The sequence below is a fragment of the Sciurus vulgaris genome, assembly GCF_902686455.1.
Source record: "Sciurus vulgaris genome assembly, chromosome: 12".
Taxonomy (NCBI): Eukaryota; Metazoa; Chordata; class Mammalia; order Rodentia; family Sciuridae; genus Sciurus; species Sciurus vulgaris.
This window is the reverse complement of record NC_136473.1, coordinates 102,120,014-102,140,096: the sequence shown is the minus strand read 5'-3', so window position 1 is coordinate 102,140,096 and position 20,083 is coordinate 102,120,014. Positions and strand designations below refer to the sequence as shown.

At 37.1% G+C, this 20,083-nt stretch overlaps 1 protein-coding gene across 1 annotated transcript in view; it reads left to right on the top strand.

Annotated features, from left to right (window-relative positions):
* Positions 1–1,833: 1,833 nt before the first annotated feature.
* AXDND1 (axonemal dynein light chain domain containing 1) overlaps positions 1,834–20,083 on the top strand; it is a 113,547-nt gene continuing 95,297 nt past the window's right edge. The window contains exons 1-11 of the mRNA XM_079105921.1: positions 1,834–2,016; positions 3,678–3,850; positions 4,249–4,352; positions 6,827–6,947; positions 7,918–8,003; positions 9,230–9,286; positions 9,825–9,927; positions 13,229–13,350; positions 15,747–15,887; positions 16,752–16,856; positions 18,862–18,982. Of these exons, the coding sequence (XP_078962047.1) occupies positions 1,923–2,016; positions 3,678–3,850; positions 4,249–4,352; positions 6,827–6,947; positions 7,918–8,003; positions 9,230–9,286; positions 9,825–9,927; positions 13,229–13,350; positions 15,747–15,887; positions 16,752–16,856; positions 18,862–18,982 (1,227 nt within the window). The 5' untranslated portion in view covers positions 1,834–1,922. The remainder of the gene's footprint in view (positions 2,017–3,677; positions 3,851–4,248; positions 4,353–6,826; positions 6,948–7,917; positions 8,004–9,229; positions 9,287–9,824; positions 9,928–13,228; positions 13,351–15,746; positions 15,888–16,751; positions 16,857–18,861; positions 18,983–20,083) is intronic.

Here is a 20,083-nt window from a genome sequence, read left to right as displayed (position 1 = left end):
ATAAGTGTTCCATGGTGCCGTTTTTGTGTATCTGAATTCTTTGAAAATGAAAAAGTAGGGTGATAGGGGAGATAGGGCTGCAAGCTAAAATGCGCAGACACCCAAGATGCCAGACTAGAAGAGTTAAAAATGACCACGTTTCTGGTGAATCCTTTGCCCACATTTCTGATTTCCATTATTCTGGAAACCAGAGCCTTAATTTTATTGACACAAAACAATTATCCAACAGATTATCAAAGAGTGCATCAAAGGCGTTGTGCGGGCACTGTACTTTGTACTAAGGACTGATGATTGAATACAATAATTTTCTTCCCTTCTCAAAGTTGTAGAAGTCATCTACACGTTGTCTCTACTGACTGATGATTTGGCACTGAATCCCGCTTTAATACAAATGATTCCTGGTAAGCAGAAGTAAAAGAGCTGAGAACAGTATCCTGGGAGGTGTTTTTTTTTTTTTTTTTGGCCGGGGGGGGGGGGGGGGCGGGGATTTGAACCCAGGGCCTTGTGCTTGTGAGGCAAGCACTCTACCAACTGAGCCATATCCCTAGCCCTCGTGGGAGGTTTTTAAGCGAGATTTGTTTTTTGTTTTTTGTACTGGGGATTGAACCCAGGGGTGCTTAACCGCTGAGCCACATCCCCGGTCCTTTTAATTTTTTATTTTGAGAAGGGATCTCTATAAAGTTGCTTAGAGCCTCACTAAATTGCTGAGGCTGGCCTCGAACTTGCGATCCTCCTGCCACAGCCTCCCCAGTGGCTGGGATTACAGGCGTGTGCCACGACGCACGGCAAAACCTGGGTTTTTAAACGATTTTACCTGGGTTGGCTCCATCTAAAGTGCAGCACTCCTATCACCACAAAAAAAAAAAAAAAAAAAAAAAAAAAAAAAAAAAAAAGGGGGACACAGGAAAGCCTTGCTTGTGCTCTGGACAAGGCCATGTGTCGAAAGAGGGCGTGAACGCAAACGCTAGGGGCCAGACAGCTTTAGGAAAGAAGGCTCCGACGGAGAGGAACACAAAGTTTCGGACTGCCCGATTTTCCCGAGTTCAGCTTTTAGAAAAATACACAAAACGAGAAGAAGACAGATGGACAGTGCAAGAGAAACCACCGGAAACCACCCTGGCTCGTTTCCGGCGCGGGCCACGGAGGTCGTCCGGGAGCGAGCGCCCGCCCGGCTGGGGCCTGCGCACTCGCCCGCTCCGCAGCCGTTACCCCGGCAGAGACGCTGTCGGACTCCGTGACAACGCCCGATTAAACACTTTTCTTCTTTATTGCTAATGAACCTATGCTGGGACTTGCACTGACGCTCCGGGAGAGTGTAAGGGACGGTTTTCCTGCTGTTTCCCTCCTCCGCCGGCACCGCCGAAGGCAGCCCCGATTGACGGTTGCTAAGGCGCAGGGTCCTAGGTTTCCATGACGACGCGCAGGCGTTCCAGGGGAGGGCGCGGCGACCGGAGGCCTGGCGGGAAACGCAATTCGCCGGTGCGGATCGCCGGTGTCCTTTCCCGTCTTTTTAATGAAGAAGCGCTGCGAGCCCTGCCGAACGCTCGAGTCGGGGCAGCTGCCCTGCGCGAGGGAACCGGGACGCGAGCCGGCCGCCTCGCGCGGGCGGCGCCCCGGGGCTGCGGGCGGAGCCGGCGTGGGCGAGCGGGGCCTTCCCCGACCCTCCCACACGCACGAGCTGCTTAGTCGCGTGCGAGGACCTGAGAGAACCCCGGGGTCCCCCCAGAAGGGGAGCCAGGCTAGGTGGATTCCAACCCCGATGTGAACATAAGCACTTAACGGGCCTCTTTTTTGTTGATTTGTTTTGTTTCTCCTGCAGGACAGTGTGGTAGCAGCACGACGCTGATTTATTTCTAAGTTAATTTGAGGACCATTTGACATTTCTAAAGAGCGATAGGAGGCTTTATTATTATTTTTAAAGTATGTCTCTTCCGAAAACCCCGCTCGCATCTCAGCACTCCTTATCATCTGAGGGCAGACAGTCCCGAGTATCTGTGGTCAAGGAGGAGACGAGAGGTAAACCTGGAGAATCACGGCCACGGACAGAAACCGCACTCCACGCACCAGTTTTCTTCATCTCAGAGTCAGAATATCTCAATTAACTACGTTCCCCCCACACACACCCTTTCCCCCCCTTCCTCTGAGCCCAGGGTCTCCCTGTGTTGTCCAAGCGGGTCTCTGCCTGGGGTCAGATGATCCTCGGTGGGCACTAGAGTTCAATTTTTCTGACAATCGTTTAAAACCAAAAGCCATTCCTTTTGTAGTAGTTTAGAGTCAGTTCTGTTTAATTACTCCCCCTAAGGACTACGTTTATATTGTTTATACTTCTCTCAAATGCCGATGAGTTCTATATTGTTTAAAAAATCCTATTTTTAAATAACAATAGTCGTAGAAAGGGCATCTTTTTTTGTTAGTTTGGTCTCTGGTTTTAAGGAACGTAATTACTGGCTATAAGACAAACACGTGCAATTCGTACAGATTACCTATTTGTATCAAGTTTTAGTAATTTTTCTAAATGAGAGCAATTCTGTAAGCTTTTCATCCTTAGAGGAATGCAGATCTATACTAGAATAAAAACCACTGAAGGCATTCTCCCCGTTAGGCTAACACTTTCTCCAATCTCCCCTTCAGGAGTTGTTGGGAGAGATTTTGCTGAAGTCCCACTCAACTCCCCCCACCCCTCTATTTCTTCTGATACTCTGCAAAACTTTGGAGAGAGATTTGGTAATATAAACCTTAAAAGTTTTGATGGTGATCAAAACATGGTACTTCCTTATAGGAATTAATTTAAATCATACTTTGGGATGGTGGTTATGAAGAGTGACTACCAAACTACTTGACTGACTTCCTGGAAGGCCTTTTCCTATACTAGCCCTACTACCCACCTTTTTTACTTCTGTGTGCTAGTCAAGCTGAGTAGAACACTCTTCACAGTTCTTATTCATCAGTTTGCTGAGATTATTCCACTTTTCATTTCCAACAATTCTAGTTCTTCTTTTACTTTGTGTGTGTGTGTGCCAGAGACCCAGTCTAAAGCCTTATACGTGCTAGGTAAGTGCTCTACACTGAGCTGTTTCCCCAGCCCTTACTTTTACTTTTTAACCCCGCTCAGATCTCTTCTATCCTCAGTTTTTTAAAAAATATTTTTTAGTTGTAGATGGATACCTTTATTTATTTTTATGTGGTTCTGAGGATCAAACCCAGTGCCTACACGTGCTAGGCAAGCGCTCTACAAATGAGCTACAACCCTGGCCCCCATCCTCAATTTAATACAGTTGTTCTTACCTTTGAATTTATTTGAGAGAAATTATAAATAATCTAACGGATTGAAGGAAAGATTTCTTGTTTCATTTGTATGTCAAAGGGAAAATGGATGTTGATTCCCATCATCTTCAGACTCTCCCAGTTAAGTGAAGTGAGTTTAATTTTCAGCTTGGAATAATTCAGGTTCATCTTTTTACCTGAGGTTTTGAACCTGTGGTTTGATGTGAGTAGGGTAGGCAATACATTTCTCTTGACCAGACAATCTTCAGTGTTTTAAATATTACTCGTTACTGTCCTTTTCAATCAGAAGCAGTGTTTCTGTTAGGAAAATATAGGTGAGAATGATGAGGCAGTGTGGGAAGCTCCATCCAAAAACTTACAATAAGAGCTTTTCTTTCCTTTTTCATTCCTAGGACTTCCTGAACTCAGGGAGAAAAAAAGTATGGTGGATCATTCCAAACCCTTTCCTACTTCCCTTCGGAATGAGTCCATCCCTGAGGAAGTTCTGCTTTCTCTGACCTATGCAGCCAATGCTGGTCCCTGTCCTGAATATTTATTGCCTCCTAAGAAAACTAAAACCCCAAAGGTGCGTAAATATGCCTGCAGACCACTTGAGGATATTATCTCTTTGGTATCCTGTTATTTAGTGTTGGTTGAACACAGGTGATATATTCTAGATGGTCTTGACTTTTTTAAAGTAATTTTCTAGATTAAAAACTCATTTTGCCCCCAAATTTCCAAGGCTTGAATATTTCTATTAACCTGTTTTCATGTTAACTTACCAGAATTACCATTACTTAGTTTTAATATTTTTAGTTTACTGTAGAGTTGTTCTATTTTCAGTCTTTGCCCATGTTACTGAATAAGAATTCTGCTCTATTTCACGGGGTATCAAAATGTAATTATTCAAAAATGACTAAGAATAGATTTTGCTTGACTTGAGTGCCCTCTGCTGGGTATCCATGTGTTTTTGCTTTTTCCCAGGGTACTCTTCCACGTCCTGTAGACCATGTCTGGCAGCACCCTATTCGAAGGAATAAATTCAAATACCTGATTGACCATCCTGTCTCCCTAACAGGAGCTGCAAGGTAAAGAAGGAAGAGGTTCAGATAATGTAGATCAATAGTCATTTTCTCATTTCATGTGATAGCCTTGGGAAGGGCAGGATTGGAGAACCCATAAAATCATTGACTATAAAACTTGAAGTATCTTTGATAAATCCAGAATACAATCCAAAAGGGCAAAGTATCATATTTTTGTCTACAATTATTATCAGTATGATAGCTGTAGGTATTGGCTCTGCATATTTTCAAGTTGTTTAAATTCATTTGTGTTTTGCATGCATTTGTATACCTGTCCTTAATACTCTCCTGTTCTTCATTGCTACCTACTCAAAGGAGCAAGATCTGACAGGCAGATTGCCTTTAGTGCCTCCTGTATCGTATGTGTAGATTTTTTTTAACGTTTAGAGGAAACAGCTTTATGATGTGGAAAACTGTGAAGAACAAGTGTTTAGGTCTGGTTCTCTTCAAAGGGAACACTCAACCTTTATACTGTTCTAGGTCAAATCAGCAAATACTATTTATTGTTTTTGTATCATTCCTAAAAATACTCTAAATGTCAAATATTTTTTCCTCTGAAGACTGTGACCTCATTTTCTAAGTAAAATCCATTTATCAGTTTACTTCCTGCATGCTGCTTGCTTACATGTCACTTTTGCCTGAAAATGCTTATTGTACTTGGGTAGGTGACTTAGTCTTCCTGAAGTTAATTTTCTAGTCTGAAAAAAGAGAATAACAGTTTGTATGCCTCTGTGATTTTGTAAAAGCACAAATGAGATAATGAATACAAGAGTACTTGTAAAATCATAAGTGCTATTCAAGATGTTATTACTCAGCTATGTCTCAGTGCTACAAAGAGTGGCAGAAACTTAGTCTGTTGACTCTTGTGTCCTGAGGCATTAGTGTCATAAAGCATCTGTACTTCCATTTTGTGCATTCAGATCATGGTTATAATTATTAGTAATAATAATTAGTAGTTATGAGATGTTTGAAGTACTTTGAAAAATTAATTAGCCATATCTGAATGCAGCAATAAACTGACATTAAAGTTCTGTTGTCAAGTCAGTACTGAGTCAGAATTTTTTTTTTTACTCATAAATTTTTTTCTATTGTAAACAAATGGGATACATGTTGTTTCTCTGTTTGTACATGGCATAAAAGCATACCATTTGTGTAATCATAAATTTACATAGAGTAATGTGAGTCAGAATTTTTTAAATGTGAAAATCAGATAAACAGATAATGTTCCCTCGCCCCTACTAAAATGTTCTTACTGTAGTCCTGGGAATTGTGAATACATGCCTCACATGGCAGAAAGGACTTTGCAGATGTGATAAAGGTAAATGGTGTGTGCCATTGTACCCCACCAGGAATCAACATAAAAAGTAATGATAATTTTGACTAGTGATTTGGCATTGGCAAGAAACAAGAGGACCTCTATAAGCTTGAGGAGGAATTAATAAGTGGTAGCAGTAGATTGGATACTAGGTGCAAAGGATGGAAGGGATTGATTATGGATGTTAAGATTTTGCTGAAGAGAATGGTGGTGGTAGCTGACAGTGAATACTAGAGGGGAAAAGATGGAATGGAAGAAGGACTTAGTTGTGCCTGCAGCGTAACATCTATAAATAAGGTGAGATTTGAGGACATTGCCAAGGGAGAAAATTTAGGGGGAAAATGTGTAGAGGGATGAGGGTCCAACTTTGTGGGGTTTTCCATTTCGTAGCAGGATAGCCCATAGAAGTCTAAGAAAGAGTAGAGAGAACAAACCAGGTGTGTCTAGTAAGATGGGAAATAGAGGAGGAGAGTGGTTTTGAACGGAGAGGTGATCATTTCTGGAAAATATTCCACTGTGTAGTAGAAGATAACTAATAAGAAATTATTTAATTTTACAGTGGGAAGTATCATCAACTTTCTGGAGAATGGTTTCAAGGGAAGTATGGGTAGGAATTAGATTGTAGGGAAGTTTCAGGAAGTTTGAGGTTTAACAGAAAGCAAGATAGAGAGATAGTTAGCCAGTCAGCCATACTGAACAGTCATGCACAGACTGGCAATGCCTGGTCTTTAGAGAAAAGACCAATATTGTGGGAAATACACAGAAATGATGATTGATGGAACAGGAGCTGGGAGGGTAAGGGCAAAAATGCAATCAAGGTACGTAAGTGGAAGGAACAACCATGAGAAACAGAATTTATCTTAACCTGAGATAGAAGGAAAAGAAAGAGTTTGTGAAGAGAATGAGAAATATCAGATAGAAAGAGGAAGAACAGGTGGGAACTTGTGACTAGTGCCTCAGTCTTAATAAAGCATGAGGTAAGGAGACCAGGTTTTCTGACATAAATGACATTTTACTCACTGGTGAGATATGTGTCTGTACTGAATACGTAAGGCTTTTCCTTGTCATTATTCCCTAAACCATTTTGCATAACACCTCTTTACCATCTGTCTTCAGTAGTTAGACAGAACATTTATTTTTTTAAATGTATTTTTCTCATTTTTAGGGACATTTCTTTTCTGTATGACATTAAGCATGTAAAAGGAGAGATTAGAGAGAATGTACTTTGTCCTCCACGTTTGGACCGTTCATTAGAGTCACATGGTAGTGCCATTGTGCCTCATAAGGTAAAGTATTTGATAAATCATCTCTCCTCCTTTGTTTTAAAAATAACTTCACCCAGCCAGGCACTGTGGTACACGCCTATAATCCCAGCTGCTCAGGAGGCTGAGACAGGAGGATCACGGATTCAAAGCAAACATTAGCAACAGCAAGGTTGCTGTTCAGTGAGATTCTGTCTCTAAAATACAAAGTAGGGCTGGGGATGTGGCTCAGTGATCAAGCACCCCTGAGTTCAAACCCGGTGTCCAAACAAACAAACAAACAAACAAACAAACAAACAAAAATTCCCCTAAATATAAGGCAATCTGACACTATCACACTGCATTGTTTATGTTTTCATAGAGCTTTCCAATTATTTCTTTAAAAGGGTATTTTGTGGGAAAAGATTAAAGATATTTAAGCCATTTGCCAAACCACAGTTATCTGCTTTAATCCAGAAAAGATGGGAGACTAGATTTTTCCCTCAAAGAAATCCACATGAAATGTTGTAGAATTCTTAGCCTTGTATCTTGCTAAATTGAATTTTAGACTTCCTACTGAAATTAAACAAAAATAGAGTTAATGAATTTCTAAATACAGTTGACCTTCCACACCTGCATATACAACCAACCCCACATAGAAAATATTTGAAAAAGAATTGGATCTGTGCTGAATATATGGCCTTTTCTTGTCATTATTCCCTAAACCATTCAGCATAACAGTTCTTTCCCATCTGTACAGGACCACCTGGACCATCCCCTGCACTTATCAAGGGATGATTGTACTAGAACTAAAGTTGTTCTCTAATTCATGCTTATTTTTCACATGTGTGCTCAAAGTTTTTTTGTCATTTGCTATGACCCACATTGCTAATATTATTGTTTCTCTAATCAGAATATTTCAGTAAAATAGTATGCCTTTGAGATAGAAATTAGTATTTGTACAACTCAATTTTTTTCATCTATCTGTGTATTCATTATTTTCTTTTCTTTTAAGCCAAAGACATTAACAGATACTTTGATTCCTGAAGAATTTCATATCGTGTCAAGTACAGGAGTTTCAGGTTTGGAGTGCTATGACGAGTGAGTACTCTGTTGTGTATTGAATACCTGAGGTGTCCAACTGTTCCCGCCTTCCCACACACAGAGGAACCTGAGAACAATAGGCTCATGTTCATGTAGTGAGGAAACCTTTGGGCTAGCCACCCTAATCCAATTTAAGAAAGGTGCCATAACTAATGATAAAGACTTGAAAGAGTTTGAAATTTTAGTGATTTTGAATTTTGAATTTTTTAAAAAATGGGTCCTTGGGGAATGAAATCTACTACACTGTCTGTGTATGAATATACCTCAGTAAATCCCATATATATGTGTGTGTGTGTGTGTATACTTATATATGTATATGTATACAAATATATGAAATTATAATATGTGGATTGAAATAATAATAAAAAGGAGATGAGTAGAGTAGAGCAAGTGTATCAGGGGAAGGAGGAAGGGAGGGAAAAGGAAGGTATTGGGGAATGAGATTGATCAAATCATGTGCATGTATGAATATGGGAGAATGAATCTTATAATGTTTGATTATAATGCACCAAGAAAAATAAATAAAATAAAAATCACTTTTGTTCTGCATGATTGACCAAGTTCTTTAGGAATGGTTATGATCAATGACCATGTAGATAAAGTAATGAAGTCAGAATCTCATAATGCAACTCAGGGATTTGCTCCAGACTGCAGACTAGTCATTGATTCCTGTTTGTCCAGTTGAAATGGGATCTTGCTTTTATTTTCTGAAACAACATTTAATTGTTTCATAGTTTAAAAAACTAGAACTTTGGACTAAGGTTTTTAAATAAAGCATCCAGAGGCTGTTACTCTATGGATCTTATCCAGTATGAATACATGGCATTTCCTTATGAGATAGTCACCAAGTTGCCCAGGCTAGTCTTAAACTTGTGATCCTCCTGCCTCAGCCTCAGAGTAGCTGGAATTACAGGTGTATGCCACCATACCTGGCTCTATTAGATTTTAATTTTATCATGGGATTTATTCTAACTTCAGCTCTGGAGTGAACCATGAGTCATTTTTCCAGGGAATGTTGATTTCTTTTAGTAGAGAATGATATTAGAAACAAAGATTCTGGGTACTAGGTTGATAATTAATAAACAGGCCAGAATATTATATTATCAATACTGGTGATTGAACCTAGGGCCTTGTGCCTGCTAAGTTTATGCCCTACCACTGAGCCACATCCTCAACCCCAAAATATTTTCTTAATATTTACTTCTTTTTTTTTTTTATTGTAGCAAATATACTACTCTCCTCACAGATAGTGAAAACAGGTTATTGCTCTTCCCATCCATGTGAGTAGAATTTGTTTTCAAAATATTTATGTACATATATATTCCTTTTTGTTGATATTTTATTAAACAAAATATTATGACCCAAGACAATAATTGCTTATAATTCTGTCATATAATAAATTTTAAATGTCCAGTTGAATATTCCAATTTATGTAAATTTATCAACTCCATTTAAGTACTGTAAAATTCTTTTATATGCTACTTTTAACCTTTAGTATTTCTCCAATTTGTTGGTTTATCTTTCCTTGGTCCCTTTTCTTCTCCTGCCTTGTGAAATAACCAATGTTAACCATCCTACACAAAAGTTATATGGAAACTTTGGAGGGGAGAATTATTTTAAGAAAAAGAAGATCATGCTATTTGCACTTTTCTTATTTTTTATTTTTTTCACTATATTCCTTATATCCCACTATATCAACAGGTATGTGTTTAATGCTTTAAAACACCATTAATATTATTATAAGTTTTACATTATTTTCGTCATTTGAGATGACGTCTTGTAAGGCTAATTCCTAAGTCTGCCACTTTAACCTTTCAGGAAACCTAATAAAAGAGTAGAAGTGGTCCAGCTGAATGATGTAATGGATGTTATGCTGGAGAGGGCTTGTGTAGAAAATCAGGAATATAGAGGACCCACCAAGGTAATTGCAAAGATCAGTGTAACCCAGTAGCAGAGCATGTGCTCTGGATGCAGAATGCCGGGTTGGAATACTTACTCTGCCATTTATCAGTGGGTGACCTTGGGAAAATCTTTTAATGTATTCCTGCCTCAGTTTCCTAATCTGTAAATAAGAGATGATAACATTATCTGCCTCATGGGAATACTATGATTAAATGAAATAACTGTAAAGTGCTTAGAGAAGTACTTGGCCCATGGTAAACACTATTTAATTATTTTTTAGTATAGTTATACATTGCTTAATAATGGGGATATACTCTGAGAAATACATCATGAGGTAATTTTGTCATTGCGTCAGTATCATATGTATACTTACACAAACCTGTATACACAAACCTAGACTCTGTACACCTAGGATATATGGCATACCCTGTAACTATAGCAAGTTACTGTACTGAATACCATAGGCAATTGCAACACTATGGTAAGTATTTATGTATTTAAACACAGAAAAGGACAGTAAAAATTAGTAGATGATAGCAATTATTCAGCTTCTTTAGGGACCATTCTCATATACATGGTTTGCTGTTGACTGAAATGTTATGTAGTACATGTATTATTATTACTGTATTTCATTGAATGTAATGCATTTTAAGACCTGTTATTTATTCATTTTATTTTTAATTGACAAAAATAATTATGTATATTTATTGGGTAGGTACAATGTGATATTTCAATAATAGGTGTAAAATGTGCAATGATCAGATCAGGTTAATTAGCACATCCGGTATCACCAACATTTATCATTTCTTTGTACTGAGAAAAGTTAAAATCCTCTTTACTGGCTATTTTGATATATGCAATTAGTTGTTAATCACAGTTAACTCTACTGTGCTATAGAAGTTATTCCTCCTAACTCTGAGGATTTCATTCTTTTTTAATGTATGAATAATTTTCAGTTGTGTATGTATACAACATTATCCTTTCATTCATTTATGGACACTTGGGTTGATTTCATATCTTGGCTGCTATCAATAGTACTTCAATAAATATGGAAATGTAGATATCTCTTTGAAACACTGCTTTCCTGTTCTTTGGGTATACACCCAGTAGTGGAATTGCTGGATCACATGGAATTTCTTTTTCTAGTTTTTTGAGAAACTATCTTCTATAATGGCTGTACTGGTTTACATTCCCCTCAGCAGTGTGTGAAAATTCCCCTTTCGTTCTCAGCATTTCCTCAGCATTTGTTGTTTTTTAAGCCCCTTATTATTTTATGTACTGCTAAACATACTTTCTTACCATTTGTCAATTTTATTTGTACTTACTGAAAGAACTCTCTCAGCCTTACACAGATACAGGTTTGGGGGGCTACTTCTTTTTTGTTTTATATGTTTTTGTTTGCATAGAATTTGAAACAAGGCACTGCAGTATAGCCTTTACCCAGGATCCTCGTCTGTTTTCTGCTGTTATCACAGTGCCACAGCCTGGACAATTTATAAACATTAGCAGATTACTTGGCTCATGGTTCTGGAGGCTGGCAGGCCCAAGAGCATGGTACCAACATCTGGTGAGAATCTTCATCCCAGAAGATAGAGGGGCGAGTGATCTCACAAGAGAGAGAGAAGAATTTGGTTGAATTCATAATTTTATCAGAAGCCCATTCCTGTGATGACTGTCTCACTCCCTCAATAGCATTAATCCAGTCACTGCTTGAAGACCCCATTTTAAAATATCACAACAGCAGTTATATTTCAGCATGAATCTTGAAGGGGACATTCAAAGTATAGCACCCAGATTCTCCATCCAATTGTTTGCCTTGTACCATATTATTTTCTCTCCCTCTCTACATGTGCAGGTTTTTTTCCTTGACTATTTTAGAGTAAGTTGGAGACTTCAGACCTCTTTACCATCAAATATTTCAGGGTTTACCCCTACAAACAAGGATATTATCTTACATATCTATAATGTAGTTATCAAAATCAGGAAATTTAACCCAAAGGACTTAAAATCAGCATACTGTCATGACGCAGCCATATCAATAGCAGCTCAATTCATAATAGCAAAGCTATGGAACCAACCTAGGTAACCTACAACTGATGGATGGATAAAGAAACTGTGGTATATATACACAATGGATTATTAGCTTTAAAGAAGAATGAAATTATGGCATTTGCCAGTAAATGAATGGAACTGGAAAATATTATGCTAAGCAAAATAAGCGAGAACCGAAGGCAGATGTTTTCTCTGATATGCAGATGCTAATTCACAATAAGGGGGTGGGGAACAGAGGTATTCTGGACTAGACAGAGGGGAGTGAAGGGAGGGGAAAGGGTGTGGGGGTAGGACTGATAGTAGAATGAATCAAACATTATTACCGCATAAGCACATATGATTATGTGACCTGTGTAACTCTACATCATGTACAACCAGGAGAATGAGAAGTTACATTACATTTATGTATGATGTGTCAAAATGCATTCTACTGTCACGTATAACTAATTAGGACAAATAAAGCAAAATAAAAGGAACTGAAATCCAAAAAAACAAAACCAAAAAACAAACAAAAAAAAATTCAGGAATTTTAACATAGATATTGTAGAATTATCTGATGTCCATATTCAAATTTCATATTTCATCAATTGTCCTTAAAATGACTTTTTTTTGGGGGGGTACTGGGGATTGAACCAGCTTAACCTCTGATCCACATCCCAGCCTTTTTTTATATTTTATTTAGAGACAGGATCTCACTAAGTTGCTTAGGGCCTCACTAAGTTGCTGAGGCTGACTTTGAACTTGCAATCTTCCTGCCTCAACCTTCTGAGCCGCTGAGTTTACAGGTGTGTGCCACCATACCCGATCTCTACAATGGCTCTTATAGATACCTTTCCCTCCTAGTCTAGCATCCCAGGACCACACAGTGCTTTTTGTTGTCATATTCCCTTATAGACAACTTTAATGTGAAACAGTTCCTCAGCCTTTCTTTGCATTTCTTGACCTTGGTTTTGTGAAGAGTACAGTCTTCTTTATTCTACAGAATAACCTATAGAATGTTTCTCAGTTGTGGTTTGTCTGATGTATACTCTTATGATTAGATTCACATTTTATATTTTTAGCAGGTATAAAAAGTGACATTGTGATGACCTCAGTGCACAATTAGGTTTTTAAAAATCATCATTTTTGTAAATGTTTATGAACACGTAATATAATAAATCAATCAAGGAGTTACTAAAATTTGTTCATGTTTAGAGTACTTACCTCTTAAAATTCTTTTTGCTGGTAAGACTGTGATAATACTGTTTAATTTGCTCATTTTCTGCCAGATGCACCAGCTACTACATATTCTGAAGAAGGAGCAGACAATTTACAATACAGTCTTTCATGAACTTATTCGACAGGTCAGTGTGGACTGTGCAGATAGAGGAGAACTGCTGTCCAAAATCAGGTTAGAGATATTACTGGAGTGTTCCAACTTCCTTTTGGATTTTATATTAGAATTAATGTTTATATCTACTTTTGAGAAAGCCACAAATATACACTTCTCCATTGTACCAATAATGAGGAGCTTAGTTGCATTTTATTATATTTTCTATAGTTAAATCTTCATGTTGGTGTGAAATCTTGTTAAAAGTGTGAGCCTTAGTTTTCTCATTTGTAAGTGAAAATAATAGCTACTGTGAAAGTTTTTGTCTATTTGTTCATTCATAAATCAACAATATTTATTGAGTACCTACTCTGTACCAAGTATTGAGATACTTCATAGGAATGCAGTGAGGCTTAAATGAGAATACTGAAGTAGGGCCTCAATAAACGTAAGTATTAGTAATAATGATGATGAATACTGTTGTTACTATAATTCTTCTTATGACTATAGTACTTTCCAAAAAATTGAGAGGAATAATAGAATACTTCCCTCAGTCAAATTATATATATCTGTATTTGACTTGCTCTGGGGCCAGAGGAAAATTATTAGATCTCTCTGAATATTGGTTTCTTCTAAATGAGGTATAAATCTGCTCACTGTATAATTTATGGAAGCTGACTTTCTGTTATCTGACAGTGCTAAGAAACTCAAAGGAAAGCTGTTAAGATTAGTTACAATAGGGTAACTAGTTAGAAGACCACGGAAAACCCAGAAGTGCCAAGTCAGCATGAGAATAGGAACAACTAAGGTCTGAGTTGTCAATCTAAGAAAAAAGCCACCAGTGTTCGAAGCAGCAAAGCAGAGAACTACATGACCAATGGTGTACACACATGTTAGTCAGCTTTCAGGCATTTTCATGATGGTTTATTAACATTAATATTTTTCTGCCTTTGTTGTGAAGCACATATTTGGCAGATCTTAACTGTGGAATCCTTAGGGCCTAAATCAGGGACGCTTTTCTGAAGAGAGGATTTGTATTTGCTCCCTTCTGGGATCCAGGCTTCATGTGGTAGTCTTGTGCTTGCCCTGGTGTCCCATTTTGAAGTGGGCCTGAGACTTAGTCTCTTCATCCCAGTGTTGAATTTTTCCTGGGGCAACTTTGATCTTGGGTTTGCTTATTGAAATACTACTAATATCTCCCATGCCATTCTTAGCTTGCTACTTCTTGTTTGTTTGTTCTTTTCATTTTACATCCCTAAAGATTGGTATTCTTTTTGCAAGCCCAGTAATGCTTTATAAAGTATGCTCCTAATCCATACCAGTGGGGATCTAGTGGTATTAGAATGGGAAGGCCCTTCAGAGCGTCTGGTCCCTAGATTATCAGGAGAAGTCCTAAAATTGATACTTTCCAATGTTTGAACTGTGTTTTGAACTGATGAGCTTCCTGTTACTTTAAGTGTTTAAATAAGGGCTACATAATGCTTTATTTCAGTGTGTGAGAGATTAGTCTAAATGACCAATTCAAATTAAAAGATATTACAGTTACCAGACTTAATGCTTAGGATATAATACCTTCATCACTTTTACTATAAATGAAAGTAAATTATAGTATTTGTACTTTATCATCTATGGTCATTTCCAGATATTTCATTTGGCTTTATTCAGAAGCCAAACAAACACAAAAAAACAAAAAAACAAAACTTCTTTAAATTAAAGAACTTTGTTTATTTTTATTTTCTAAAAAAATTTTTTAGCCCCTTTTGTTTATTTTTAAACAGTTGTCTTTGTTAGTTTGAGAAAAGTGGTATTATTTACAAATTTGCTTATTTATTAAAAAACTCACTAATTCAAGGTACTCTGTTGGATGTTAAAAAGAGAAATATAAGATATGGTTCCTTTCCCCACAGCATTTATAATGTGGAAGAAAAAATAAAACAAGTCCTTATTTTTATTTTATATTTCAGTTTTCATATTCCAGATAATTATGGCTCTGGCTATAATATCTCCACAGTTATTCATTCACTTGTATGGACATGGAAGGAAAACACAGTCTAGATTCCTTTCTTTTTCCATGTGGTTCTTCCCACATATGTTTTATGAATGTCTGTTTATTATTTCTTTACTTTTTCTCTCATATATTTTCTGGTTCTCCTTTTCTTTCCCTTTGTGTGATATCTTTTTCCCCCCTGCCTGGCACCTAGTCCTCTTCCACTGTTGGCTAACACTGGCTGCTCTTGACTATCATTGGGTGAAAAAGAGAAATAAACTTTTGGATTCTCTGGGTCCTAAAGTCTGACCCCTGCTAAGTTCCCCTTGACAGTGCATGCTGGGCCTCACCCTTCTTTTTCCTTGAAGGAGCAGGAACTCCTTCAAGCCATTTCAGGATTTTTGGAGCCACTTTGGGCTTCTGCCACTTTGAAAGGGAAATTTGCATTCTGCTTTTGCATGATATCTTGTTCCCCTTGTTTTTCATTCAGAGAGAGGTATGTGGAAATGCTGGACCAGATTGCCCAGCAGATGATTGACTTCTACAAAGACTTGGTAACTCAGCGAATGATGGACCAGCGCATTTTAGAGGAATTGTATAATTTCAAGAATGTTATTGAAGAATTGACCAGGTAAAAACTGTGATTATCCTAAACACAAAATAAAAGTCAGAACCATGTGTCTAAAGAGAAAAAAATACTGATGGAGAGTGAATGGTTAAAGGTGAAAACTCTTGTCTTCTTTTCATTTAGCAAGCAAACTCAAAGTAATGGATCTAATAGCCGTAAGTGTAGATTTAGAGAAATGGGTCACACAGAACTAAGGCTCTGTGCATATGAGACTCTTGCTCCTTCTTCCAAGATACAGATGTTTATCTTAATCAGATTTACATAGCATTGCCATGACTATGGATGTTAAGGTTCAAATTTCATAGAGAATAAATAATACATAGCAATCAAGGTTAGTGATTATCTAACCTGGTAACAAGATGATTAGTAGAAAGAATAAAGAAGACAGTATAGGCTGATCAGAGAGTGAGGTAGAGCAGAGTGGTAGCCTTGTCCGTTAGCACCTGCCTCCTTTTCACTAGGGAACACCCAATCATATCTTCTTTCTGCCTTTCCTGCCAATGTGGGTCTGTTTCGAAACCTCACAAGACTCCATCCAGAATGCATACTAGATTTCTTGATTTGCAAGTAGATAAGAGAGCTCAGTTGGGAAAGCATTAAACTGAAGATTTCTTTCTTTTTAAATTTTGTTTTAGTTGTCAGTGGACACTGTACCTTTATTTTATTTTTATGTGGTGCTGAGGATCCAACCCAGGGTCTCATGCATGCTAGGAGAGTGCTCTCCACAACGTCAGACCTGAAGATTTCTTGATGGGTTGGAAAAAGGAGGGTGATAAACACAATAATCAAGAAGATGCCTGATTTCCTGGGTAGAAACTTGGTGGAAGTTTCCAACTGTGATTTTGAAATTTCTTTGCTTTATTTCAGGGAACTGTGTCTGGTTCGGGCACATGATATGAAATTAACACAGGAAGCAGAGAAAGCTCACAAAGATTTGGCACAAGCTCTTTTAGATGCTGAAAAGAATGCCAAGTGAGTTGCTTAAGGTATATGTAAATTATGTAGGGGAAAAGGGAAAAGCTTATATAGCTTCTGAAATAATATATAACAATAGCAAAATTCTTAAATTCCCAAAACACACATAATTTACTTTATCTGAATTTGGGTGATCTCTCATTATAGGTGGAAAGAAAATGTGATTTTTTTGTTTTGTTTTGTTTTTTTTGCCTTGCTGGGTATTAAACTCAAGAAAACCTGATTTTTCTCTTGGAGACATATTGTTTGTTTTAACCTTAATCATTTTTTTGAGTGACATTTGAAGGTTATTACTTTTTGGTTTTCCAGTAGAAAGTATAGAGAGGCAGTGTGTGCAGCACACTACTTGCTGTGCAACTTTGGGGAAGTCGCTTCATTTTCCTGGGTCTTAGTTTGCCCATAAAATGGGGAGTATAGTATTACCTACCTTTTGGGGTTATAATGAGGATTAAAGGTATTAATGTAAATAAAGCACTTGGAATGGAACCTGGCACCTACTCAGTGCCCTGCCAGTATGATATATTTTTATTCTCTTTTCTTTTTTGTAAAATTTTATGTTATGAAATGTTCAGACATTCAGAAAAATAAAGCATTATAACAAACACTCATGCACCCTCCATTGTAATTATCAAATGTTTACTATTATGCAATACTTGCTTCATACTGGTTTTTTTGCTTGTTTGTTTGGGAATGTAGCTCTCTCCCTGAACTAGCTGCTTTTATCACATTATGTGCCTAGTCACATTTTATCTGGCCAGTCTTTTGTTATTAGATATTGAGGTTGTTTCTGAATATTTTTTGCTTTTGCTGTTATGAATTAAGATCATTAATCTTTTGAAAAAATGATGTCTTACTTTCAGAGAGTAAAGTGCACAAATATTAAAGGTATAGCTTAATGGATTTTTACATGTATATTCACCTGTGTGAATTTATTTATTTATTTATATTTTCTTTTTTGGGGGAGTACTGAGGATTGAACTCAGGGGCACTTGACCACTGAGCCACATCTCCAGCTCTGTTTTGTATTTTATCAGAGACAGGGTCTCACTGAGTGGCTTAGCGCCTCGCTGTTGCTGATGCTGGCTTTGAACCAGTAATCCTCCTGTTTCAGCCTCCTGAGCCACTGGGATTACAGGTGTGCACCACCGAACTTGGCTTGAATTTCTTAATTATTTTGAACAAATGGAAATTTCCAAATAGGAGGAGCCTTTAAGAGAGTTAGCATCCCTTAGGAGGAAGTATTCTAAAAGTTTTTTAAGATACTATTTGTCACTTTACAATTTCTGTTTGCTTTTAATCTCAGAAGGGCTTTTAATTTTGAGAGAAGCTTCAGTGTAACTTGGAAAAGATATGCATGAAGAAACAATGAGTAACAAAGAGCTGTTTAATTATACTTAAACCTTTGGGTGGGCTGGGGGGAATTTCTTTTAATCTTATACTAATTATAATTTAAAATTAATTAGTTAATTAATTTGGTACCAGGGACTCAACCCAGGAGCACTTAACTACTAAACCACATTCCCACTCCTTTTTATTTTTTATTTTGAGACAGGGCCTCACTAAGTTGCTGAGGCTATCTTTGAGCTTGCCATCCTCCTACCTTAGCCTCCCGAGTTGCTGGGGTTGCAGGCATGCACCACCACACCTGGCTATAATTTAGAATTTAGAAGCTTGGAGTTATTGGGTTTATGCCTTTAATAAAGAAGCCTAAGTCTATGGGCAAGAAGCATAACAATAAAACTGCTATATTACTGTTATTTGTATTCTGAATTTTTCATTAGATATAATATATCATTGGAATATCATATTGTGAAGTCTAGTGAATAGATAAAAGATTTATGAATGAAATATGAACATTTTTCTTCTATTTCTATAATATATACAGTAGATAGCAATATCATCAATTATACCATATTATGATGAGTTTTAAAGGAAAAAATTATGTAATAGTCCTTTTTTAAAAAAATGTGTCTAAATAGCTGTTTCTTAATTTTTCTTTTAGAATGGTAGAAGAATACCATGACTTATATACATTACAGAGAGGAAGGATGGAGAATGATATTAAACAGTTAATGGAAGAAAGAGATATATGGAGCTCAGCTACATATGAATTGGCCCTGAAGGTTTGTTCATCTGGATTCACAACTCCAACATTTTTGGTTAAAGTTTCATTTTGCAGTTTTAATCATATAGACAAAAAAAAAAAAAAGAAGGCACAATTTCTTGATAAACAATGTAACTTTTGTGTGCCTTGAAAATGGAAAGTTAATTTTTTTTCTTTTTCTTTTCTTTGTTAGGTACCTAACTATTGCACAATTCAAAGTTCTTTTTTTTTTTTTTTTTGCACCAGAGTATGAATGAGAATTCTTTTCCTGTTGTTCAGAAATGTTAAAATTTTCAACTTTAATTTATGTAATAGTAAACTAGAAAAGGTGGTTCTTATTTTTTCTATAATGGAATCATATTAGGATCACTGAATATCACACCCTGCCTCTTTATCTTGTGATATAAGATGACATGTGAATTAAAATAAGGCAGTGGAACACGATGGTAATTCTTTAGGGAGGCTGCACAGTTCTACAATATTCTGTATTTCTAAAATGTTTACCTTTTGGTTGCCTATTCTGACATGTGGGACTGTGGGTATTAACAGTGAATTATGACCCACAGTATATTAAGAAATTGGTCTAGTTGGGTTGGTTTGGTAGTCTATTAGTGGCAAGTCACAGCGTTCTCCATGGAGATAGCCTGCCCTAACACATCTGTGTTAGACCCTGCCCTGTATGGGAACTTGTCAGTTATTAGGATGAAATGTTGAAGCCATCCTTATCAAAGGGTTCAGGTATCCTAAAGCTAGAGAGAAATCTACTATACTGAATGGTGTATAAAGACTTGTTTATTTGGAAAACTTCATTTACTTGACAGAAGTAATTATTAGAAACCTGGATCATTAATAGGGACATGTTAGAGACATTTCCATTCAAGAGAAAAGGGTTTTATGTTATTTATAGAATTTTGGCTATCACTGAATTTATTAGTTAAGGTAATAAAATGCAAATATAACCAAAAGGTATAAATACTGAAAGAAAGCTGTAAAATTCTGTTATTTGCTGGTGATGCAATTATCTAGTTAGAGAGCTGGAAAAAAATGAATATAAGTATTATTTGAATTAATTAACCTTTATTAAGGAAGCTAGATGCAAGATAAATACTGTATGCAGAAC